This window comes from Triturus cristatus, chromosome 3_1 (genome assembly GCF_964204655.1).
Source record: "Triturus cristatus chromosome 3_1, aTriCri1.1, whole genome shotgun sequence".
NCBI lineage: Eukaryota > Metazoa > Chordata > Amphibia > Caudata > Salamandridae > Triturus > Triturus cristatus.
In genome coordinates this window covers 818,014,600-818,041,688 of record NC_140583.1, presented here as the reverse complement: position 1 = coordinate 818,041,688, position 27,089 = coordinate 818,014,600, and the positions used below count along the sequence as shown (strand labels likewise).

Here is a 27,089-nt window from a genome sequence, read left to right as displayed (position 1 = left end):
CTACCTAGTGATGAGGTGAGGGGCTCTTCTGATTGAGATGGCATGGACCATGTGTTAGCTGTGTAGGCATTTATGCAACATACAATTTCATATTGTGTTATGACGTTTCCAGACCCAGTGCGGGCCTAACCTTCCACTTGCATTTCAACCCACTTAAAATGCTGCGTGAACTAATTCGTAAAAAAAAGAAACATAAAACGTGCAAGGATACAAACCGTTCTTTAATAACATATGACCACGCTGAAGTCAAAGCGCAGGTGGAAACAACTGCAAATCAGTCTTAATATAAAAACATTGTGTGTCCCCCACTCAATTTTTTAATGTTGTGGAACACTTTCCTCTCACTCAAATCACCACAAAAAGAAGAAACGCACAAAAACATAAGTTGTCACCCAAGATACTCAAGAAAGAGAGAAGGGGTGTGGGGGGAGGGTGGGGGGGGGGGGGGGGGGTTGAGGAACTCCTAAACGCCAGACTCCTCCTCTGCGTCATTCCGGCCTTGGGGCGCGCTCTTCAGTCGGGCTGCCTCCCTTCAGTCAGAGTCAGAGCTGCTGGAGCTGCCGTGCTGAAAAACAGAAAGGGTCACAGGTGAATCAGGAGTTTCAGGAAGGGGTGTGGCTATTAGTGCAGCAAGTGTAGTGGCACAGGGGCACACGTTTATAAGGAGCCCAATACGTAACTTCCACGTTTTTGGTTGGATTATTCTCAGTGATTGACATCATTTTTCCATAGCCGATAATCTAAAAGGTGACTTTAAAGAACGGCAACAACCCGAAACCATAAAGCGCAGGTGATGTGGATAGTGGTATGTCATACCTGTGAGCCACAGAGTACGTTGAATCTGGGAGCCTTTCCTGTTGCTTCCCAGTCCCTCCCTCATTGTCTTCTCCTCCCTGCCACTCACTCCTTTTAGGCCTCTTTTTTAGGTCGAGTCTAGAGTCAGCACGCAAGTGCTGCTCTGGTGAAGATCTGCTGTAGTTCAGTACGTGAGGGAAGCCCTGCCCACTCCCCCGCCCATATTTTTCCATTGGCTTCTGTCTTTGCCCTTCGGAAATGCTGCCTTCGGATTAGTGTATAGGCTTGTTAGTCCCTCCTTATTATGGCTATGTCGTCATTTGTATCCTCCCATGGTTACTGGCCCCTTTACTTCAAGTGTTACATAGTACCTGTTATTTAGACTGTGAGCACTATTTTCTTTAATGAGGTTCTCCTACTGCCTTCTCTACTCCCCCCTTCCTCCCGTCGTCCATGCCTTCTCCCCCCCTCTACCCACCCACACTCCCATTGTCTGTGCCTTCTCTCTCCCTCCCTCCCCCCACACTCCTGTTGTCCATGCCTTCTCGCCCTCTTCTCTCCTCTCCCACCGCCCGCACTCCTGTTGTCACTGTTTGCAATGCAATAAGTACAGCGTAAATAGGAGTCCTATTGCATTCCAAATGCTTGTGGTTTTTTCTGCCCCTCATGTCCACGCGCCTGGTCTTATTTCCTCCATTTGAACCCCTCCACCCTTTTATTCATCTCTCCTGACACTCCCTCACTCGTCTACCCATTTCCTACGCTCAAATTTCCCCTCTCCTTTTGTCTGTTCTCTCCGCTCACTTCCCTCCCTCCTACCTTTGTCTCTCTCTCCTTACTTTCTCTCTTCTAACTATTCTCTGTTGTCTATCTCATTCCCACTAACCCTTCTACCTCGCCCTTTGTCTCTTTCGAGCAGGACTCTCCCAACCCATGGTCTCTTCTCTCACCCAGTCTTCCCCACTCCTAGTCTAACCCTCCTTTTGCCCCTCCTTCTTCCCCTTACTCCACCTTTCTCCTTCTTCCACTCTCCTCCACTCATCCAAAGCCTATACTGTGTATATTTAGAGTTCCCGCCTCATTTAGTTTTAAAGGGGGTCTGTTATTTAAAGTTTAGTTTCCAAACAGTCACTTACCATCTAGTTCTGACTTTTTAACCTACATCATATTCTATGTGGTACTCGTAGTTCACTTCTCGAGTTTCAGTTTAAATTCCCAAATGTAAAAAGTGATGTTGGCTAAAAAGCTATGCTGAGAACTGGTGAAAGGTGTCAAACATGACAGTCACTTTGGAACTTCTCTGTCAAGTGAAATACTTTTCCTGGTTTGTGACAGGTTAGCTGAGCTGCTCACCCTAAGGGGCTGTTATGGCCTCTCAGGGTATCCTTCGCAAATTCTGGCAGTGACAGGCCAGCTCTGATGACGTTCTGCCTATTTGGACATAATGGTGGGCAAGCTGCAGGCGTTCTAGCTGCACAGACTGGTAAGTGAGGTCACAACGGCGCATGCTGAGCGGAAGAGGGGCGTTCAACACCCAGCGGAGAGACTGGGCAGCATGAAGAGTTTACATGGCCAGAGGCACCTGCTTCTAAGCGCTGCCATCTGAAACATAGGAAATACCAGAGTCTGAGAGGTTAAGAGCAGAGGTGTCAGGACAGTGCTGCGGAGAGCCCTCGGAGCTAGCAGAACCCAGAACTCACTGCAGCCATTCCAAAGCGAGGAGAGGGAAATAAACTGTTTGGGAGGGGTGGAGAGGCTTTGATTTCTGTGACTACTGATAACATGGGAAAAGAAAATAAGATAGAAGAGGTCGGATTGCAAACAATGATTTCTACCTAGAGCAGTTGAGTAACGCTGGGTGCATGCGACCTATTTAGAACTTTATTCTAAAACCTTTTCAGGGTGTCAAAAAGCAATGCTTCTCTTTTAAAAGGTCCTTGCAGCTAGCAGCAATACAAAACATTAGTGCGGAGTCTCCATAGGCCTGGGGAGTAGCTAGCTTTGGTGCAGCAGGTGCAGTGCACCATGGCCCAGAGTCCCGTGGGTCACATTGAGTCTTGATAATTGCTGTATTTCACAACACCAAGAATAGAGAAATGGGCCATTTTTCCTACCCGACCTGGGGCCCGTGGCATCATTGCCATGGTACTGGGCTCGTCAGGCTACAGGTGAAGGCCTAGCTCGTCTGCTCACTGCAGAGGGACCAAGTCATGAGCTATAAACTTTTACAAGTAGCCAGCCCTCTATAGTTCATGAGGGGATACCGTTGCCAGCAACCAACAGGCAAGTATAGCGCTGCCTTGTGTTACTCCAGATTTACCAAGCAACGCAGGGCCACACAAGGTGTGTGTGTAGTGTGCAGAAGTGGTCGTGAAGGAGATAGGGCTTGTGGGAGTTAAGAGGCCTATGGTGACAGCACGGGCGGACATACTTGAGGGACTGCGTGCAGGCTGATCTGAGGAAGGCTTGATTCATGAGAATGACAGCCTTCATGCTGGACACACTGTTTTGCAGCCCTTTGTGAGCCCTCTAATTTAGCAGACATTCCAGTTAATCAGCTACACATTTTTTCGACGGGATGCAGATGGGGACATATGCGAACTTTGTATACCAGTCGAACTGGTGTAGTGGAGGATCAAATTGGTCAGCAGAGTAGACTCGTGTGGGATAAGGAAAAACTAATTATGCAGCATTATTTAGCATTTTGATGGCAGTATTATCTTGCTATTTTGTCATTTTAACACACATTTATACTGAAGGTATCCCAATAATTAGCAAAATCTGAAGGTTTCTGATAACCTCCGTCACCATTCTAATAGATAGGATCCTATACTATAGCCTAATAGCCCACTGCTGAGGGCATTACCGGTTGTTAAAAGGCCCTGAACCAGAGCTATAGGCCCAAGCCGCAGGCGAGGGCCTTTAACAACAGGTATAGCTAGCGGCAGGAGGGCTGTACGGCTATTCAAACATTCCACCTACTGTGGGTAGAATGTTCTAAAAACATATAGGGACAAACATTGGATGTTGGAGCTCTGGGCTTATATCAGCCATTATAAGCCCGGAGCTACTCCATTGTCTTCAATGGAGCTCTCAACATTCCAATGTTCTAATATTCTATACTATGCTATACTACACTAAACTATACTATGTTAGGCTGTGCTATACTATACCATACTATGCTATATTATGCTACACTGTACTATACTATGCAACTATACCATACCATACTACACTGCTCTGTACTATACCATACTACGCTATACTATGCCATGCTATACCATAGAAGGCCATGCTATACTATACAGTACTATCCTATAACAGACTACGCTGTATTATCCTATGCTATACTATATTAAGCTATGCTACACTATACTGTGCAATGCTATTCTGTACTATGCTATACTTGATCGTATGTAAAACCACGTGAATCTATAACCAATTCAAATTGGAAAAGAAAATGTGATGCAATTGGTTCACTGTTTCTGCAGCTTGGTCTGCGTTTTAGAATCATTTGCAAACCAGCCAACCCTTGGGGTAAAGGTTTCAAAGAGTGATGAGACCGCACACAATCACTCACTCAACACACATCTCTAGAGCCTGCCACGTCCAGGGCCTTTAATGGTTTCTGGTTCTCATAACACAAGGGGTTTGATTTCAGGCACTCAGGATGACGGCCACAGTTGTCGACCCAACCAAAAGGTGCAGCACATGAACTAGTCATAATCGCGGAGGTGCAAAATCTGCGTATCCACGGAATTAAATGTGCTGCAGACTGTACATGAACCGTGTCCCTGAGATGAACACAGCGTATCTTCCGTAAAAGGAAATAAAGAGTGGTCCTAAATGCAGGCCAGCTCAGCATTTGAGGTGTCCTTCAGCGGCAGCTTCTCCGCTATGGTAGAGGAAACAATGCCTCCCCAAAACGTCAGGAAAGGAAAAAAAAAAAAAACTTTTTTCCTTTACTCCGGAGTCTTCTTTGTGGCAGGGCCTGGAGGGGGTGACGGCACCGAGAGTTGTGGTAGTCCACTCCCTTCACTGCGCATGATGGTTTGGCTGGCCGTCAGTCTCATGCCGGCCAAACCATCATGCGCTGTGAACCTCTCTCCAACCACAGCTGCATTGCGGGGGTTGGAGAGTGCAGGCACAGGCTCCCAGTCTGTCCTGGAGCGCCGATCGAGGGCGCTCAGGCCAATCCTGAAGCTGCTTGCATGTGAAAGAAGCTTCAGGATTGGCTGCAGGGGCTTCTGGGAGCCTGTGCCTAAAGCAGAGGAGCGGGACACGGTCAGCTAAAGGTACGTTTTTTTTATTTTTTATTTTGCCCCCTCCCTTTGCAACCCCTATGCCCCCCCCAATCCACCTGTCCGCCCAACCTGGCACTCGTCCCAAACACAGGCCACTGCTGGTGTCCTTATATATCGCATTACGTTTTGTGGTTGAATAAAGTTGGTTAATGCCACAGCTCCCCATCTGAGATGTTCAGAGTCACTGCCTTAGGCTCTGATGCTGGCAATGGTTGATATGTGGAATATCAATCAAATCGATCAATCAACCAACATTTTTAGAGCGCACTACTCACCCGTGAGGGTCTCATGGTGCTGGGGGGGGTTGGGAGGGGGGGGGGGGGGGGGAGGAGGTGCTGATACTGCTCGAACAACCAGGTCTTGAGAAGTCTCCTGAAGGTCAGCAGTTCATGGGTCTGTCGCAGGCGGATGGGGAGGGTGTTGCATGTCTTGGCGGCGAGGTGGGAGAATGGTCAGCGGAGCGAAGCTGGCGGTTTGGGGTGTAGAAGGGGGAGTCGTTCGTTGAGATATGTTGGTCCGGTGTTGGAGATCTTTGTGAGCGTGGGTGATCCTCTTGTTGACGGGGAGCCAGTGCAGGTCTCTCAGGTGGGGTGTGATGTGGTGGGGGAGGTCGGGGATGAGGTGTGCGGAGGCATTCTGTATGCGTTGTAGTCGTTTCTGGAGTTTGGCAGAGGTTCCCGTGTAGAGGGCATTGCCGTAGTCCAGTCTGCTGCCGACAAGGGCCTGGGTGACCGTCCTTCTGGTTCTGGTGGGGATCCATCTGTAGATCTTGCGGCGCATGCGGAGGGTGTTGAAGCAAGAGGAGACGACGTTGACTTGCTGGGACATTAAGAATAATGAGTTCAGGATGAACCCCAGGTTGCGAGCGTGGTCAGTGGGTGATGGTGCGGCTCCCAGTGCAGCTGGCCACCAGGAGTCGTCCCAGGTGGATGGGGTCGAGCCGAGGATGAGGACCACCGTCTTGTCAGAGTTCAGTTTCAGGCGGCTGTTCCTCATCCATTCGGCGACAGCCTTCATTCCTTCATGGAGGTTAGTTTTTGCGCGGACGGGCGCAGACGGGCTTGCCTTTGGCGCGCCTTCGGCGCACCAGCGGCACTCCCGCTGTACGCGGCAGCCATAATAAGGGGAGATGGGAGGGAGGAGCCGCTGGGAGGTGGGTAGCGATTGGGTGGGCGGGGCCGCAGGGGATGCAGCGGCGGGAAGGAAGGCTGAAAACAGTAATGAAGAAGCAGAATGGAGAAGCAGACTCCCACAAAATAAAACAGTACAATACAATGCCAATGAAGGAAAAAGCGGAATTAGAAAACCGAATCCAGCAGAATAAAATACAATACAATGAAGGAAACAGACCAAATACACCGTGGTGAGCGCACCAGCAGCAGCGTGGTCAGGGACACGGGCACCAGCAGGTGGAGCTGTGCGGCATGGGGAGCGACCTGCCTGGAGCAGGGTCAAGGGTCGCTCTCTTCACCGCGCAGCGGCTGCCATAATAAGGGGAGGTGAGAGGGAGGAGCAGCAGGGAGGCGGAATATGAATGACAGAAGTCAAATCAAAGCACAGACTGGCTTATAAAGGATAACTAGACTCATGGGAACACTAAATGGCGCTTGTGGTGTCTAGCTGGGTATGGGGCATTGGTTGACATATGATGGATTATGGGGTACATGGCCCTTACAGACATATGAAGGGGAGACTTGGACACCTGACAGACGGTCACATGATGGGGCAACCTTGGTCTATGATGGCGGGCCTGTGCCTCCCCCCCATGGCATGGACTGCCATGTGGTGTGGCACCTAGTATTTATTGGTAATGACAGGCCTATAGTTGTTGGGGTTACCTGGCAACAGGATGCCAGTGACTGGCCCACATTTATTTACTAAATAGGAAAGGTTGGTACTTTGGCAGAAAATGTATGTATTTACTGAAAATGACAGGTGGATCGTTTAAAAGAAATGAGTGAATTAGCAAACGATGATAAGCTGGTACGAGGGCAAATTAGTTGACTTGCGAAAAATGAAAAGTTAATGCTTTGCAAAAAAAGAATCTTTATTCAGGAAATAGCAAGAGGAGGTTTGGGACAAAACGCTACTGGAAAAGAATGATGGCATTAGGGGACACTGGTGCATTTTAAGAAAATGTGAAGCTGGTGTCTCAGCCTGGAACAAAATGAATGTGTTTAACGAAAATGATACTTGTCATTTGGGACAAAATTACCGTATTTCCAGTCGGTTTCAAGCCGATAGTTTAATGATAAGTTTGGCTGATTTGGGGGCAGTTATTGGTGGCATTATACCATCATTCCTTGGTGGAAAGCAGCACTCACTGCTGTAACTTATCTCGGGAATAATCGTGGGTGTTGTATGATTTCTGAGTGCAGCTTTTTGTGAATGGCGAGGTCTGTAATATCAATGGACAGGGCCGGCTCTAGGGCGGTGTGATCGGTGCCACCGCACCGGGCGCTGACTTGGGGTGGGGGCGCCATGTTCATCGCTTTGAAAGCACCTGATGCCCCGTACTTTGTCCCCGCAATAAAAATGACAACTCCAGTGATTAATGTTCTTCCTGGAGAGAGTCCGGAGCTTTGTCTAGTGAAAGTTTCGACTGATCAGAGGGCAGAGGGTTAAAATGCCTGTTGCAAAGAACGTGTCCCATTAACATCACACAGTGCATATAATATAAATATGTCAATGGGTTACCGGTTTTGTCAGAGATCCTTTTCTTACTTGCAGTTTGTAAGTTAAAATCTTAATATAGCGCATTGAGCTCTTAACTGCCACCAAAGAGCTGCATGCAAACTGCAAGGAAAATATTATAGCTATATATTTTTTTGCCCAGACTTTCGTTGTCCTAATATTGCAAAAGGGGTTCATTTGGGTAGAAATCAATTCTTATTATTAAAGAAAACCCCTAACTATGGTGTTACATTTTACATTCTGAATTTTTGCTTTTCCTGCCCAAGGACTCAAATTAAACTGCCTACCAGTTTGGATGACATGTGACTGTAGGCCTCTATCTTATGTAACATTTCCTATATACTGATTTTCACAGCGATGATTGTGTCTGTGCAATGCGTGTGTGATGTAAAGTTTTCTGACATCTTAAACTGGCATGAGTGGAGCTATAAAACGAAATGAATCTAAGAGACAGTGGCTTTGGAGACCTGAGGGGCGCTGTCAAATGGTGATCGTGAGGGAATCTGTGGTGGAGGTGGTCATTGGGAGGGCGCCAACAAACATTATCGCACAGGGCGCCACTAGTGCTAAAGCCGGCCCTGTCAATTGAACCTTGCTCTGGTGAGCTTTAAGATTGGTCTATGACATTTTGAGATCCGTGCCACTTCGGATTTCCCAGCTTTCATCCTGTATGCAGATTTTATGATGTCTGATATGATCGACAATCTGTGTAGAAAGAACAGGCTGGGTAGTGGAAGAAGGCAATTAAAGCAGAGGTTTTAGAACTTTTTTTAAATACCAAATTACATAGAGATTATTTTAACGATGATTAAAATATATTTCTCTTCCATTGGCAGATATCATACCTTTTTTCCCATTGTCGCTATAACCATTCCAATACAAGCAGGGTGGAAGGCTGCGAGTCCCAACCAGGCTGCATACTTCCCGAGACCTACTAGTTACTTAGTTATGAAAAGGGGCATTTCTTCCCGTTCTGGAAGCGTAAAGAAAAAAGGCCCACATGGAGATCCAATGGCCTTAAAAGCATGTCAATGTTGAAAGAGTTGACTTCTACCTGCCAGATGTTATTCAGGTGATGTGAATGTGCTAATGATGCAGATATGTAATGGGCAATGGTCCTACTTAGAACATGGTCCTGGTTTTACTCCGGATTGTACCTACACTTATAACCTGGTGGACCCCCCCCCCCCCATCTAGCTGGAGTCATCGAATTCAATCATCTTAAAGTACAAGAGCATGGAACAGGAGGGGCTGGAGTAAGTTTATGATTTATTTGTGATTCACAAAGGAATTTCATGAGTAGTATCTTTGACTGCGGAGTCTCCGCACTCGTGGCAGAGACTGCGCGTAAAAAGATAGGCACTCGTGAAGAAACTAGCTGTAAAGTGGCTTTGTAAATGTCACAAAATCATAAACTTACACAAAAGTGTACGCTTACCTTTGTGAATCAGGCCCGAGGAGTGTAACCTGTGGTTAGTGAGTGCGGGAAGCCCGGCGAGCCCTCAAGGGTTTGGGGGAGGAGTTAAACTGAGCGAGGACCGGAGCTGGCTCATCCTCCAGGACAGAAATGTTTCATGGGAGCCAATTGGTACATTTTACTACTCCAAAGCTCAAGGTTTTATAGGCATTTTTGAAAGATCACTCTTGAAACACTAATGTCATGGCCTCATGGATGAGCATGACTCCTCTATTGGTTGGGCTAAACAGGTCAAATTCCAATCTGCAGAAATTAGTAAAAAAAAAAAAAAACGATATAATGCCTTTTGAAACATAATGTCCTAAAGAAATGGACTAAAGTTACATCTTTTTTCGCATCATTTCATTGTCAGGAAAACGCCAGAAAAGGGAACTATAGAATACTTTATAAACATTGGTATGCTGAAAAGCACAGGAAGACTCACAGATGGAGCCATGGACTAACAAAAGTTACTATCAGCGGACAGCAGTATGGGGAATTCCTACTTCATTTTCAAGGAGTTGTGTGAACATGCAGACATATTATGGACCCTGCTTCTCACACAGAATTAAAAGTGGGCAACAGTGAACAACAGGAATGTTTTTCAACCAAGAGCTCAGACCACCATCAAATGGACAATGAGAGCCACGCTCGAGCGGTCTAAGATGCCACACAGAATACCAAGTTGAAAAACGTCCCCTTTATTTCCCATATTTAATTGTATGTTGTGTCTAGTCCTCGCCATTTCATCACCCCTTGCTGTCATCAACCGAGCAGCAGTAGAAGAGACGTGGAAAGCATACACAACATGGCCTCACCTGTGCCTTTCTCTTGGCCCAAATTAAAACTGATGTCTTGCCACCAATCTCTAGCCATTCCTCCCCATCACCACTAAGCCATAACTGGAATCATTCCAGCCTTCTACCACATTGTCAGCATTACCCTACCCTCCACTCTTAAATACATTATATGTATAATCTTTTTTTCAATTGAAGAGGGGGTAAATAAGGAATTTGGGGAGGAGACGTGTAGGTGAATATATATATTTTCTTTTTTGTTTTATTTTGTGTTTTTTTTTCCCCCAGCAGATAGACAACTGTTCACCCACTGTCATGATGTAACAGCAGTGAACAACAGCTTTCAGAATCTAATATTCACGCTACTACGTGAGCCTTGCATAACATAGCTATTCTCTTCAATCAGAACTTTAGGGTGTTTCTTACCTTGCCTCCGTGCTTGTGTTTCTTATGGTGCCCATGTTGACCACCGTGGGGATAACCACCATGCGGATGACCACCATGCGGATGACCACCATGCGGATGACCACCATGCGGATGACCACCATGCGGATGACCACCATGCGGATGACCACCATGCGGATGACCACCATGTCCATGAGGAGGTGGCTGGCCTGGATATGGAGGTACGCATCCTCCTGGATACATTCCTGGTGGTGTGTGGTGTCCATGTTGCCCACCTCCATGACTTCCAGGGTACCCAGCAGGGTAACCTCCCATTGGCGCAGGTGGCATACCAGCCGGATATCCTGGATATTGCTGCCCAGCTGGGTATTGGCCTGGATATGCTCCAGGAGCAGATGGATAGCCCTGAGGATAATGTGGTGGTGCACCAGGCATACCTGTTAAAAAAAAAAAAAATGACCAGACTGAAATACCTTTAATACTTGGTGTTCTAATAAAAACCTTCTCTTGAAGCATTTCATGAACAGACACCTAATGTAGCCAGGTAGTGATCATTGCCCTTTCCCAGACACCCACTCACCCCACTACCCCGGATGTGCCCAGCACACAAAATAGCTATTTTCCAGCAGTACCTGGTCAAAAATGTATCAGAGGTCATCATGTAATAAAGAAATGCCCTCGAGAAAAGGAGCCCCAACGTCCCAAATATATACAAAAAAAGACTTCACACTCGGGAACAACGTTGGGTGTACCGCCTTAAGACATGGGAATATGGCCTCGATGATGATCTACCCTGGCTGCAAATTGGGTGATACAGCTACCAATACAGTCGACCATACATTTGCAGATCCTGGCAACCTTTAACCCATTACTACTCACGATACGTGGTAAACATGACGGATCAACAGACTATGACCCCATGCCTATTCACCCTTCAAGTCATTAATGTATATCAATATGGCTCCGCCATTTAGAATATTCTCGCAAGGTCTAGAAAAACAGTAATATCATTTTTATTTTTTATTTTGGGGAACTCCAAAATATTGAGTGTATAAATGCGCTCAAATTCCTTGAAGTATAAACAAAAAGTTGAAATTATATTTAGTGCACTCCAAAATACTGAAATCCTTTGAATTATAAACACTCCGTTGAAAATTCTGTTTAGTGTTGTATGAATGAGGAACACATTGTCCGTTCTTCAACCGCATCACCTGCGGTTGAAACTCACATATGGGTAACTTTCAACTCTACCCAACAACTCAGGCAGCGCAGCAACATGCATGTGCGAACCTGAACCACGCCCTAGTCCTCCCGTCAGGTTGTCCCAAACGGGACACCCGATCGCTGGTCATCTGTTACTATGACGCGGCACTCAGGCAAATCCGACTCGCAACATCGGATCCTTTTCTCAGCAGGCTTTTTGCTTAAACCGCAGCGGTCATGTGTCCAGCTAACAAAAAAAGTAACCGCTGATCAAAATAGCACACAATGTCCAGGCAATTAATTACACAGGCACCGGATCTTGAGCCTCCTAATCAAGCATCGCATGTCGCCAATTAATCTAATTTTTCCTCGTTTACCAAACACATGGCATCTATAACAAGCATTTGCAATGCAATAGGTCTCGCATTTATAAGAGTTCGAGCTATTGGCATTGTAAAATTACAATGCCTTTTATTTAGGTTTTGGTTTTAAAACAAATAAAAGGCATTGTCATTTACAATGTCAGTAGCATAAATTCGCATAAAAGTAGTGTGTGGAGTGCAGCAGTGTGCGGCGTGCTGCAGTGTGCGGCGTGCTGCAGTGTGCGGCGTGCAGCAGTGTGCGGCGTGCAGCAGTGTGCGGCGTGCAGCAGTGTGCGGCGTGCAGCAGTGTGCGGCGTGCAGCAGTGTTGTGCAGCATGCAACAGTGAGTAATGCAGCAGTGTGTGCCGTGCAGCAGTGTGTGCCGTGCAGCAGTGTGCGGCGTGCAGCAGTGTGCGGCGTGCAGCAGTGTGCGGCGTGCAGCAGTGTGCGGCGTGCAGCAGTGTGTAATGCAGCAGTGTGTAATGCAGCAGTGTGTAATGCAGCAGTGTGTGGCGTGCGGTAGTGTGCGGCGTGCAGCAGGGAAGAAGAGAGACATCCACTGTAAGCAGCCAGAGGATGAGACAGTGGAGCAGAGAGGCAGGCATCAGATCACCGACAGCCACACGATAAGACAGGGATGGGATGAGAGATCGAAAGTGAGGAATGGGGCTGACGGCGCAAGGAGTGAAAGATAGATGGGAGATGCAGTCAAACAGATAAAATGAGATAGGGGGAATACAAGCATTGTGAATAGAGCGAGTTAAGAAGAAATCCACGCCAAGCAATCAACACCATGAAAAGAGACAATAGGAGAGCGACAGAAGCAGGGTGGGAGACAAATGGACGTGAAAGGGAGACAATAGACAGGAAGAGCAGAAGAGCGCATGGAGGGAGGCAGTGACAGGAAAGGAGACAGATGGATAGTGGCAGGCAGAGACACTGGGACAAGTATAGCAGCAGGCTGTGTGTGCCGTACAAAGACAACAGACAGCAGGAACAGTCAACAGCTAGGTAAAGACAAGATAGCGGCAAGGAGACAGGCAGGGAAAAGGATCACCAGGGACAGGGAAAAGACAGACCAGAAGACGGACAGGAAAACATACGGAAAGGGCAGAAGTGGAGCATGACTGATACCGAAAAGGCATGCAATGCAGACGGGGAAAGAGCAGAGAGGAAGGCAGGGCGTGGGGCAAGAGGAGAACCCAAAAGAGAGGGATAGGAACAACAAGTCTACGTACGCATCAGGCCGGCCAGGAGTTTTCACGTGAATCGGGTCTCACATAACCGCTCCTCGTCTTTTAAAATACATACAAGAATGAATTTAATCATTTTCTATGGCAGAAAAGGGGAGCGGACAACAAACTAGCTAAAGTTTCCTACGGATTTATTTTTTATGTATATGGTAAAATCGACGGTGGTTTCTTGTTTAAAACCCTTTAAGTGTCATTGCAGCCATTACATCCATAATGCAGAAAGTAGTGCAGTGAGTGAACGGTGGAAATGTTTATCATTTTCTCTGAAACTTCTTTATTGTAATAATTGGCAAACTATTTTTGAAAAAAGTACCTAACAAACGGCACACCCGTAAATAACATAATTTGACACCTGGGTATGCAGCTCGGACAGTCTCCTGAGCGCCATGCATGGTTCTACGACTATGCCATGCTTGCCTCTTCCGACATAGCGGGTTTTCCCAACTGAGAACAAAACGGATTTGTTCCTTTGGTGGGGGAGGGGTTGTTTTTCTTGCGTCTAACTTGTCAGACTGTCTATTAAGCAGGAGCCTTAGAAATGCGTAATTATACCACTGGCACAGACGGTGTCCCATCCAAGAGAATGCTCCAGTTTTAAGTAGTTTAAAAAAAAATATTGTCTAAGAGTTAAAGAGCGAAGGGGTGTCAGTGTGTTTTTTTTTTTATGTATTTGTATCTCGAACGGAAATGCTGATCGGAGATGTTACAGTCCGAATTTTTAAGTTTCACATTTGCTGCTTGACAAAACAGATTAAGGCGCAGAAGGGTGGAGCGTAAAGGGAATACAAAATAAATAGTGATCCGGGTGCACTTTGACCAAGTGATGTCTATGGGGGAAGGAATGCTTCGATGCCGTTTACCTAAAAAGAACAAGTGAGAAATCAGGAGACAGGAGGAGGAGACCGAGTGAAGTGGAACATTTGGGAGGGAGGGGCGGGGGGCGGGAGGGTGAAGAACAAAGGAGAAGCCCTGAGGCCAAAGTTTACCTTAGACAAGCGCGCACTGAAGTTGACGAGGAGGGAGTGGGAGGGGGGAGTGGGGGCGGGCACAGTGCAAATGGTGTGCACTTTGAAGTCCTCAGTGGCCGCGCGGCTCACTGACGGACATCAAAGGGGCCGCGAAGTGATCAGGCAGTGCTTTTCAGGCTGCCAAATAGTGCGCGCGGCCGGCGCACATGCACTGTATTTGGAGGCCTGAAAAGCACTGTTTGCACTTCCAAAACTCGCTTACTATAAGTCTCGCCAGCGCAGCGCTAAAGCGCTGTCTCAGGCGAGACCTAAAAAGCAGCACGTTCCCGCTCACTCCGCCACCAGTGGGGAAGAGGAGAGGACGTTTTTAGGATATCGAGGGACACACATGGAGGCAGTAAGGGTGTGGCTGTGGTGTATGCTTGAGACACCAGGATTTCACATCTCAGAACGCTGCTTTACGTGAATGATGGAAAAAGTTGTGTGCAATTACGTTACTTCACAAACTTCTATTTATACTCCTCCCTACTCTGTTTTCAGAGTGTGACTACAGGGTCCCTCAGCCCCCCCCCCTTTCCATGGGTCATTCAAGCCCCTGACTTTGGCTAAGATTGTGAGTTGGTCTCACAGTACTTTTATATTTGTAATCTGTATGGGTGCCACGTTTGCAGTGACACGTGTTTCACATCCACATGCGTAATTTTGTTAATATGCATGGTGCCATTTTTCTAATTCTATACACGCTTCAGCAAGCCCTCTTTGACCTTTGTTAACCTTTATCTTACAGGTCTCAAGGAAATCCCAATCTTTAGGTAGAGATTGACAAAGGTCATCCTACATGGTGGTTACATCTAAATCTGAGGAGATTAGATAGGAGTCCTAATGCCTCGTCCTGACGAATGCCACGGATTGTCTGGGCCTACACGGCAGAAACAGGTTGACAACACGGATGGGGATGGGGTACTAACCCCCAATGCTCCACGATTTATTTTTAATATGAAACAAACACCTAACAAATAAATTGTATTTGGTGTTGCCACTGATTTTTAACCTCCAATTATCACGGGAGCCCACTTAGTTCTTAGAAGTGCCTCCCTGTCTCCAGGTGAAGGCCCGCTCTCTACCAAACGCAGTTTCTAGAGAGCGAGGACTGCCAATGATAAAGAATGACAGATGGTGGTGTGGGAGGACAGTCCTTCACATTTTATGAGATGCCCTGCACCTCACTTAATCAAGTGCAGTGTGCCTATTTTCACATATAGAATCAGATGTATTCAGGGTAGCTTCTTGTGTGTACATAAAGAAATGCCACCCAGGATCCCAGAGATGCCCTTTTCAAGTAGCATCTAACGTAACCAGTATCCCCCTGAGCTCACCACGTGGCTGAACAAATTTACAGAGAATGCATATAGAGGGCCAACGATCAAGCAACAAAACACATTATAAAACACATCCTAATATAAAGGCAACACAGTCCAACCGTGATATTCATTAGCTATTACACCCAACAGTACCAATTCCCTCCAAAATTGTTACACACACATACCTATGCTGGGTAATAGCATGTGGCCCATTCCAAATGTGCAAATATTCTGTACATTCTTCTGATCTTACCCATCAAATATGGTTCACCAATAACTCATTGAAGCAGACACATTCACTAACATAGCAAAAGGGTGACTTACAACCGACATGAGTGCGGTGCACACTGTCACTGGAACCAATCTGTACCTGCTGATGAGCCCGTAATTAGGGCGAAACTGGTTCTGAGTGGTGTGTGTACCGGTTCAGGGATGACCTGGCTTGACATTTTGGGCTGAACATTTCCGAATGGAGCAGGGTCAAGACTGATTTACACATAGTTGGGTCCCAACTGAGGTGACATGGTGTGCAAAATAACGATGGATTGGGATGCAGCCCAAGTAATCACCAGAGGCGGAGATTAATTCAAGTATTCCATCCATCATTTTTTTGTATACTTTAGTGTATCGCCCTAAGTGGAATGGGTATGCTCAGACGTGGGTCCCGTGTGCACTGTCACTGGAACCTAGCTGTACCCATCTGATGAGCCCATAATTAGAGCATAACCGGTCCTGGGTAGTGTGTATTCCGGTTCAGGGAGGGCCTGGCTTGGCAGTTTTTGCTTGACTGGTCCAAATGGAGCAGGGTCAAGACTGATTTGCATATAGCTGGGTCTTAACTGAGGTGGCATGGTGGGCAAAAGAACGATGGATTGAGATGAAGCCCTGAGTAAGTACCAGTGGCTGAGATTAAATCAAGCATTCCATCCATCACTCTTTTGTATACTCCAAGTCATTACACGCACTGTCTCTGGCCCTGAACATTTCAGCTACAAATTGTGATTTCAGGTGTGTTTGTCCAATTAGTTCAATGAAACCAAAACAAGATTGCCACTCCATGAATGCTTTAGGCTACCACACAATAGTCCATGAGTGGAAACATTGTCCCCATTGACCTGGAGGGTGGTGGTCATCCTAGACGTGGGTGAAGTTACACCCACTTGTTTTGCAGGCATAGCTGCATTATTACCCATTAATCAATTGTCTATGTTTTTGATGCAGCTGCTGGCGTGCAGCATGTGACATCACTGACTCGAGAGACAGCCTGAAGGATGCCATTGTGGGTGTGGCCAACCACACCTGTACAGGAATGAAAGAAAGATATGTTGCTTTGTGTTCTTCTTATACACAGTCAGTGACTCAAAGAAGCTCTTCAGCAATAAAACCATTAGGGTTGGACATAAGTAAATTGTGCAGTCATCTACTAGCTACGTATCAAGCTTGTCAACAGACTCAGGCAGTCCAATGGAAATTCTACGACCTACGCATTACCAAATCTCCCCTGGCTCAGGAAGTGCCCAATGTGTTTTTCTTCAAAGTATTTTGTCTGAGGAGTCTTCTATAAAATACTACCCGAACCCCCCAGGCCCACAACTTAATCAAAACCGTGAATCACTTGAAGGCTGATCTAACTCCTCCAGAAATAACTTGTCTAGGAAAAGACTGCTAATCAAGCCGCAGATGGCACATCTGTTGATTTAATGCATAGTATTCAGTCATACACATGATAAAAGTTATTTTCCTTTTACAAAGACAAAGCACTGACTGGGTAATAATTTATTGCGCATCACTGTTGCATGCCAATGAATTGGGATCGCCAGCCCACATCACCTCGACTGAGTAGATTTGAACGGCTCTGCTTTGCTACCATAAGAGTTAAGTGCTACAATAAGGTACTTGGATCCCAATAAAAAGACAATTGTAGATTTCTTACTTGCACAGGACTCGCACGCTTTGCAACTAATGATCCAATTCCTTACAGTATAACTTTTTTTTCCTTTTTCCATTTCATGCTTTTGCTGTAAAGACCAGGAAGCACATCTCCTCTCCTTTGGAGCCACAATAGTGTTGTTCTTCAGTTGTCTAGCATAGGGTGTTGTATGTCAGAAAAACAACTAAACTAACATAAAGCAACAAGAATACTGCATACACAATATAGACTACCAACATATTGTGGACCCAAGTGCAAATATAAATGTACTATTCTTAACTCCAAATTTACATACGTGGAAGCTATAGATTGGCAAGATCCGTATAGGTGAAGATAAGTATAGTAAACCTAGGTTCTTCTATAGATACTTACCTTGTCGATATTTTGACTACTTTTGTAGCGCAACATTACTCAATATTCAGGTACTATCGAGTACATGAAGACTGTGTGGTGGGACATGAGCCAGTTTCCTCAAACCAAAGGTGGGTCTGACTGCAGCCATTTGCACCAGCTGCAGTCTGGAAGTCACATTAGCCAGCGTGTACTGCTGCAACTAAGATGAATTGTTTATCTTTAATTGAAGTAAGCAGCAGGTGAAGAGTAGTGTTTTAGATAGAAGAAGCAGTTTTTTACTACAGTAAGGATTTAGGGTGATGTCTGAGTCCAACAAGAAACCCCCAACTTGTGAAGCAACTGAGTTTGTCCTAGTAGGGTAGGAGGACTGATATTCAGTAGTATTTCTCTTTGTTCAAAAAGATGATCTCAGTTATGAAACTATTCCATCTCAACCTGCTTGGTGCCCTTTGAATCCTGAACAGCAAATATACATTCCAGTCATTGCTTAAAAACAGTAGGCTCTGACCTCAACTTTAAAGTGTACATGTGTGTCGGTAATGTAGGACTGTCCCATAGCACGCACAGCAATACACACAGCAGATCACAAAGCAACCCAGCCATTTTGTTCTATTCTCGCTTGGTATGTATAGCCTAGGGTACATAACTGTAGGAATAGTTGCCAATTCTCAAGCAATCCTACCCAGCATCTCCAGGGCTCTGCCACCTTCTTTCACCTGTGTAGATGGCGTAAAACAAGCAATGAAGCCATCTAGAATACCCAGAAGTGATGAGGACAAAGGTGTATACAGCCTCCTGGAGACATCATCGTGAACAGACTGACCGCAGATTCCACAAAACAGGACTTTAATAACAGAGCCAGCACCCCATTCTGCAACCTAACCCCAACATCTACGCTCCATTCATCAATAGGTTTAAACCCACATGGTTTACCCTAATTCTACTCGAACCCAACCCTCTTTCAGAGCCATTCTGTTCCCACACCGGCTCCTGTAGAGCAGAATTTACTATTTTTCTACATGTGAGGATGACACGGACTGTGGCCATCTACAGTCCATGGAATCAACCAACAGAAGATCATCCGTAGACCCAGTTATGACCTGGGTGGTGATAGTGTATATCAAAAACAAGGTCTCAAAGGGTGATATTTAGAAGGATGTTAAGTAAAGCACGCACAATAAGTTGCAAAGAAAGGAAAGAGGCTCAAGAGTTCGGTAGAAAATGCAAGAAGCAATCTGTATTGAAGAAAGTATAAGCAGAAGAACATGTATCAGCACTGTTTACAATAAATGTGGGCGTAAACCGAAACAACTTGAGCACATGAGTGCTCGTGGGACCTACGGTGAGCTGGGCAAGTGACACAGCGAGAACGACGCAGGGTAAACACACTTAGAAATTTATACAAGGTACTTGCTGGTTCACGGGTAAGTTTACAGGAATTTTACAAAGAATTAACAATTTCGTGAACAGATTTGCGCCAAGGATTGCACTGGGAAGTCGAAGGCGTTCGACCTTTAGTGATTTAAGATCATGTTCAGGACCAGGTTACTGTTATTTTCTATGCCAAGTGTGACCCAGGAATAGGATCAATGGGTCCCGGAAGATAGGTAGGCCCAATATGGTAAGTTCAAGCGGCACCACTGGCCGCGGTGCTTTGGCGAGCTGATCAGTAAGCAGGATAATTCCTACTCATGTGGAGTTAGGGAAAGGTTTGATTCCAGCGTATTTGAAGACCAGGAATGTCTGGGGCGTGCCCCAGCCCGGAGTCAAACGTTGGGCATCCGGCGGCTGGGATAGGAAGAATCCTTAAATGTGGCTTAGGGGCTAGAGGCCCAGCAAGATCCTCAAGATCTTGTCAGACCTCTAGCCCAACACCCAACGTTTGACACCGGGATGGCGCACGCCCCAGAAATTCCTAGTCTTCAAATATGCTGGAACAAAACCTTCCACTAACTCCACACTAGTAGGAATTCTCCTGCTTAATAATCAGCTCGCCAAAGCACCCCGTGGTGCCGCTTTGCGTAGGTTTAAGATATTTAGTATTTCTCGTTGCTCAAATGGGTGTCATTTCTGATATTTATCTTTCCCCTCACTGTCATCTTCATTGCTTGATTTTGCTCGCAAGAAAGTGTCACTCATAGTTGCTGAATGTCACTCAATTAAAATGTCACACATGAGCTATCTGAAACCTTTGACGCTATGATCTTCAGGTGTGCCGTCTCAATTCTCCCGTCACTGGGAGGCTGAACCTGAAAGCAATGGAGAGTGAGAAGGGCAAAAGGGAGTGCCGTGATTATTTCAGCCCAAACACTTACAGGATAAAATAAAATCGGAAATGAAAAAAATTGTAAATTGGGCGAAAAACAATGGACCAGGATAGTTAAGTAAGGAGGGAGGGGAAGTGGTACGAAACAGTTAACAATATGAATACATACAAATCAGTTTTAATCCGATATTTAGCTTTCATCACTAGATGGCAGTGTTGCGTCATCTATTGCCTGTTTTTTTTTTGTTAAAAATTTATTTACGAGTAGGGATTTTACGAATTCCTCAACCCGCTATTTGCTTTTAAATGTTATACATTTTGATGAAAAAAAAAAAAAAAAAGTTAAACCTAAAAAAAATAAAAACTGTCATTCAAAAGCAAAAATGAAGACCAGTTGTAGTTTACAGAGCCAATTCTAATTTCCCCCCACCATGCAAGTGTCGTGCAGTGGAGTAGAGTGACGTGGACTTGGTGGAGTGCAGTGGATTTGCATAGCATACAGTGGAGTAAAGTGCTGTAGAGTGGAGTGTCGTATAGTGGAGTACATTGTTGTGTTGTAGAATGGCGGAAAGTGTTGATGAGTGGAGTGGATCATAGTATTGTGGAGTGGCGTGAAGAAGTGTGGTACAGTATGGTAGATTGGAATGGCACAAACTCTAGTAAAGTAGAGTGGAGTAGAGTGAAGTAGAGTGGAGTAGAGTGGAGTAGAGTAGAGTGGAGTAGAGTGGAGTAGAGTCTAATAGAGCACTGTATAGTAGAGGGGGGTGGAGGGGCATAGAGGGAATTGCATAGAGTGTTGTTGACTAGAGTAGAGTAGTATACAGTGGCATAGAGTAAAGTAGACTGCTGTAAACTCGCATTAACAAGGCGTACATTTTTGTAGCAGCTGCTCCTAGGCCAGCAGCAGCAGCAGCAAAACTTGAAAAATAAAATAAAATATGTGAGACCGGCCTCACGGCGTGGCCCTCTCCATCATCCCGCCAACCTGCAACCACCCTCAAGACCCGACATCCCCGACTCCGGCCGCCCCAGCCACCCCCGATCCACGGGCCGGCCAGAGACTTCACAGACTCACCACTCTACCACGCATGCCCAACCGAGGGAGCGGGAACCTTCGAGCCAGAGGCGCCAGCCCAGTCACACCTCGGGTCGCCTTCCCCGGGAGGACTCAATCGGCCACCAGGCTCCTGGGGAGCAGGCGCCTCCCCTACCGAGCGTCTGGGGTCCCTCCCAGACCCACCTGAAAAGACCAAGAAGTGAGCGGCAGGAAATCCCGCCGAACCCCCTCCGTCATCCCAGTCCCCCCTCTGCGAGCACTCCGGACTTCAAAGAACCAGCGGAGTATAACAAGGGGTGCCGGAGAAACAAGGACAGAGAAGACCTGGAACCATCTGAGCCTGCTGAATCTGTCGCGGCTCCTGAACGCTGAAGTCACCTGGGCCTGCTGAGTGACTCGCGGCCTCTTGCTATTGAACCATCTGAGCCCTGCGGACGAGGTCGCGGCTCCCGAACATCGAACCACCTAAGCCTGCTGAGCGACTCGCGGCCCCCAGCATTGAACCATCTAGGCCTGCTGAGCGACTCGCGGCCCCCAGCATTGAACCATCTGAGCCTGCTGACGGAATCGCGGCTCCTGAACTCCGACCACCTGTGCCTGCTGAGAGACTCGCGGCGCTCCCCTTGAGGACGACTCGATAAGAGATCGCCCAGAGACACGACACCCTCCAGCTCGAGGATTGTGAGCTTCCGCAGGGTATTTTGCAGAGACACTATCTTGAAAGACTGTCCCGCTACCCCCATTCCCCACGACTGAATTGTGGTACGTTGTGCCACTGCTGTACTATTTGCCTTTTGGGTCATAAAGATCCCTGAAATCATCGATAAAAGAACTTATCGTCCTACAAAGAATACATGTGGTGTCCCTCTGTTCACAGTGCAGCTCAGGGTGTGCGCGCCTGGGTCGGCTTACTTGGGAGAGGTGGGTCAAAGGGGTGGGCAAGACGTGTTCGAACCCCCTTCCGGCGGACGCCTTTCCAACATTTGGTGGCAGCGGTGGGATCCGAGCCGACACCGAAGGAGAGCGTGCAGTAAACGACTGACGCACTACCAAACAGAAATGGAAGGAGAAACCTCCCTGGGTGCCACAGGTACCGAAATAAGCTCACCGTTCCGAGAAGATCAATTGGACTATTACACGCATAGAGAACTAAAACAGTTTTGCAAAGACCTTGGCATCGCTACCACCGGACTGAGCACGAAGGAAGACTACCAGAAAGTACTGAAAGCCTGGGTCGAGACGGGGGCGCCCCCGACCCAAACGGAAAGAGACTCTACCCATGAACAAACAAGCAACCCGGCGAGAAACAACGGGCCAGAGGGGAACCTGTCCGCCGAGGAACTAGCGGACCGAAAGAGAAGCCGCAACCACGAACTGGAACTGGCAAAACTAAAAATCGAGGGAGAGATAAAACTGGCAGAGAAGAAGTTAGCCGTCAAGCAGTTACAGCTACAAGGGGAACTCGAAGAGAAGAGACTCCAAAGGGAGCACGACGAAAAGAAACTCCAGCTAGAACATGAACGCGGCCTGAAGGAAATTGAGTGGCGGGCTAGACACGAAAAGTCACAGCCGCCCGGGAATCCCCAGCCCGCTCCCGCCGGGGAAACCAAAGTCCACATCCCCAAGGATGTGGTCAAGGAGTATTATAAGAACGATGATATCCAGCAGTGGTTTAAAGCCTACGAAGTCGCCATGACTTCTCACCGAGTCCCGCAGAAGGATTGGGGGGCTGGCCTATGGGGCCGGTTCTTAAGCGAAGGAAGAGACACTCTGCTCGATCTGCCCTCCGCGGTCATGAACTCCTACAGCCACATGAAGGAAGCCCTCGTGGGCCGGTACGGACTCACCCCCGAAATGTACCGACAACGGTTCCGAGATTGCAAAAAGATACCGGGCACCACGTGGGTCGAATACGTGAACTTTTACAGCCGAGCTCTGGACGGGTGGATCAAGGGCAGCAAGGTCTCCACCTTCGAAGAACTGTTCGATCTGATAGCCTGGGAACATTTAGCGGCCAATTGCTTTATAGAACTGCGCCAGCATCTCCTAGACAGTAAACTCACCGACCCTCGGAAGCTGGCCGCTGAGGCTGATCGTTGGGTGAACACCCGGGCCACCCGGGGCCCCGTGAGGGACTACGGCCGCAACAGTCAGGGTCCCCCCCGCCAGAGGGGCGGAGGGAACCACGGCCGACCAAGAGACTTTGCCGGGGGGTCCTCCACCAGCACCCCCAGCAGCCCACCAACGGCGGGTTCGGCCCAGTCTCCAGCCAGCACCGGAGCCCCAGGACGACCAGGTCCACGAGCTAGGATCACCTGCTTCCGCTGCCAGCAGCCCGGACACTTCGCCAATGACCCCCAGTGTCCCCAGTATCAGCGAACCACAACGACCAACCCCACGACCCGGCAGATGGCCTCCGTGGCTCTGGGGGAAGAAATGGAAGACTCCGAGGAATGGGAACCGGCGGCCATGGCCCTGGTCTCCCTTGGGGATCAAGAAATGGTCCCCGGGACACCCTTGCCCGCCAACACAGAGAAATACTGACAGCAGGTGACTATCAACGGCCACCGAGTCGAGGGCCTTCGCGACACCGGGGCGAGTGTCACCGCGGTCCACCGCAGCCTAATTGCCGAAGACCAGATCCTAGCCGGGGCCCTCTGTCCGGTCGTCTCCTCCGACAATTCTGAGAGCCTCTGCCAGATGGCCCTGGTGCCCTTCGAGTGGGAAGGGGTCTCCGGAGAACTGAAGGTAGCGGTCCGGACCTCGCAGCCCGTAGACTGCCTCCTGGGCAACGACCTGGAAAATTCCCCGTGGGGGCAGGTGGAACGAAGAGCCCACCTAGAGATGATGGGCCTACCGGAGTGGGTCTGCGCCACCACGCGCTCCATGACCGCACGAGTGGCCCCCTCCAAGGGCGGTGAAGCCCTCTTACCGAACACTTTCCCCGAGAACAGAGACCCCCTACCAGAAGCAGACAACCCTCCTCCGAGGAAGTAGGAGGCACTAACCCAGGGGAAGAACCGGAACCTTCCGCCCCAGAGGCCCCGATGGAACCCGAAAAACTGCCCGAGTTGGCCCAGTGGCACTGCGAAGGGGGGCCCTCCCGCGAAGAGTTCTGCCAGGAACAGACCACTTGCCCCTCCCTCGAGGGACTTAGACAACAAGCCGAAGCCCAGGTCGCCGGTGATCAAACCGGAACCCATTGGGTTTATTGGGACAATGGCCTCCTCTACAGCGAGCAAAAGTCCGCCGAGCTAGGCGCAGCACGAGTACTGGTGGTACCCCTGCGGTTCCGGAGCCTCCTCCTGGGCCTGGCCCAAGATGTACCCTTGGCAGGACACTTAGGCCAAGACAAGACATACCAGCGATTGGTGACCCACTTCTATTGGCCCAAGATGCGAGCGAATGTAGAAACACACTGCAAGTCCTGCCTCACGTGCCAGGGCAGTGGGAAGAGTGGCGGAAAACGCAAAGCTCCCTTACAACCGTTCCCCGTTGTAAGTACCCCGTTCGAGCGGGTCGGCATCGACATCGTGGGACCCCTGGATCCGAAGACCGCCCAGGGCCACAGATTCATCCTCGTCCTGGTGGACCATGCCACCCGCTACCCCGAGGCCATCCCCCTCCGCACCGTGACGGCTCCCGTGGTGGGCCGGGCTCTCATGGGGATCTTCTCCCGGGTCGGATTTCCCCGCGAGGTTGTGAGTGATCGCGGCACGAACTTTATATCCCGCTACATGAAGTCCCTGTGGCAGCAGTGCGGAGTCACGTATAAATTCACGACCCCCTACCACCCCCAGGGCAACGGCCTGGTGGAACGCTTCAACCGAACTCTGAAGGGAATGATCCTGGGCCTCGAAGAGCCCCTGCGCCGGAAATGGGACGTCCTCCTCCCTTGCCTCCTGTTCGCGTACCGGGAGGTTCCCCAAAAGTCTCTGGGGTTCAGCCCCTTCGAACTGCTGTACGGACATCCCGTTCGGGGGCCCCTAAGCCTGGTCAAAGAGGGCTGGGAGACAAGCCCTCGGGGAACACCCCCAGATGTGTTCCGCTACATCCTGGCGCTCCGCAACCAGACGAGGAAGTTTAGGGAACTTGCAGAGGCTAACCTCGAGGCCAGCCAAGAAGAAATGAAGCGCTGGTATGACCAGAACGCAACCTTGGTCGAGTTCCAGCCGGGCCAGCAGGTTTGGGTCATGGCTCCGGTGAGACCCTGCGCCCTACAAGACAAATGGACTGGTCCATTCAAGGTGGTCGAACGGAAGAGCCAGGTCACGTATCTGGTCAACGTACAATCCCCACGGAACCCCCTCCGGGTCCTCCACGTAAACAGTCTCAAGCCCCACTTCGTAAGGACAGAACTGAGTTTGCTACTGGCCACCGATGAGGGGGCAGAAGAGGACACTGAACCCCTGCCCGATCTCCTGTACACAAAAGAACTGGACGGTTCCGTGGAGGGTGTGAAACTGTCGGACACCCTCACTCCCCAGCAGGCCGACGACTGCCGCCAGCTGCTCGGACAATTCGCAGACCTTTTCTCCCTCATTCCAAGGGTGACCGACTGGTGTGTCCACGACGTAGACACCGGCGACTGCCCGCCTGCGAGACACAGAGCCTACCAGGTGCCTGACCGGGTCCGCACCTGCATCAAGACCGAGGTACAGAAAATGCTCAACCTGGGGGTCATCGAGCCCTCCGACAGCCCCTGGGCCAGCCCGGTGGTTCTGGTCCCGAAGGCTGCCTCCCCAGGGGTCGCCCCCGAACTAAGATTCTGTGTAGACTATCGGGGGCTCAATGCGGTCACCCGCGCAGACGCTCACCCTATTCCCCGAGCCGACGAGCTCATCGACCGCCTGGGGGCCGCCCAGTTCCTCAGCACTTTCGACCTGACCTGCGGGTACTGGCAGATTGCTCTCACGGAAGGGGCGAGAGAGCGCTCTGCCTTCTCCACGCCAGATGGCCACTACCGCTTCAGGGTCATGCCGTTCGGGATGAAAAACGCCCCAGCCACGTTCCAGCGGTTGGTGAACAAGGTCCTGGCCGGACTCGAGGAGTTCAGCGCAGCGTACCTTGACGACATCGCCGTATTCAGCTCTCAATGGCACGAGCATCTCCAGCACCTCCGACAAGTACTGATGGCCCTGCGCCAAGCGGGCCTGACAGTGAAAGCCAGCAAATGCCAGCTCGGACAAGGCTCCGTGGTCTACCTGGGGCATCAGGTGGGCAGCGGCCAGGTCGCCCCTCTCCAGCCGAAGATCGATGCCATCAAGTCCTGGGAGCCCCCCCACCACGCAGACAGAGGTTCGGGCCTTCCTGGGCCTTACGGGGTACTACCGGAGGTTCATTAAAAATTATGGTAGTATCGCAGGGCCGCTCACAGAGTTGACCTCCAAAAAACTTCCGCAGAAGGTGCAGTGGACCCCCCCAGTGCCAGCAGGCGTTGACGCCTTGAAAACCGCCATGTGCACCGCTCCCGTACTCAAGGCCCCCGACTACTCCCGAGAGTTCGTGGTCCAGACCGATGCATCCGAACATGGCATCGGGGCCGTGCTCTCGCAGTTCGACGACAAGGGCATTGATCAGCCCATAGCCTTCATCAGCCAAAGGCTGCTGCCGAGAGAGCAGCGTTGGAGCACTATAGAGCGAGAGGCCTTTGCCGTAGTCTGGGCCCTCAAGAAACTGCGGCCCTACTTGTTCGGAAGCCATTTTCGAGTACAGACGGACCACCGGCCCTTGCAGTGGCTAATGCGGATGAGGGGGGAGAACCCCAAGCTACTACGATGGTCCATCTCTCTCCAAGGGATGGACTTCACTGTCGAACATCGCCCCGGGACGGATCATGCCAACGCCGACGGCCTGTCCCGGTTCTTCCGCTTCGGCGAGGAGA

At 49.1% G+C, this 27,089-nt stretch overlaps 1 protein-coding gene across 1 annotated transcript in view; it reads right to left on the bottom strand.

Annotated features, from left to right (window-relative positions):
• Positions 1 to 203: 203 nt before the first annotated feature.
• The window catches only part of LOC146861105 (uncharacterized), a 97,905-nt gene continuing 71,019 nt past the window's right edge, over positions 204 to 27,089 (bottom strand). The window contains exons 3-4 of the mRNA XM_085645167.1: positions 10,473 to 10,888; positions 204 to 565 (exon numbers count right to left, since the gene is read on the bottom strand). Of these exons, the coding sequence (XP_085501293.1) occupies positions 514 to 565; positions 10,473 to 10,732 (312 nt within the window). The 5' untranslated portion in view covers positions 10,733 to 10,888 and the 3' untranslated portion in view covers positions 204 to 513. The remainder of the gene's footprint in view (positions 566 to 10,472; positions 10,889 to 27,089) is intronic.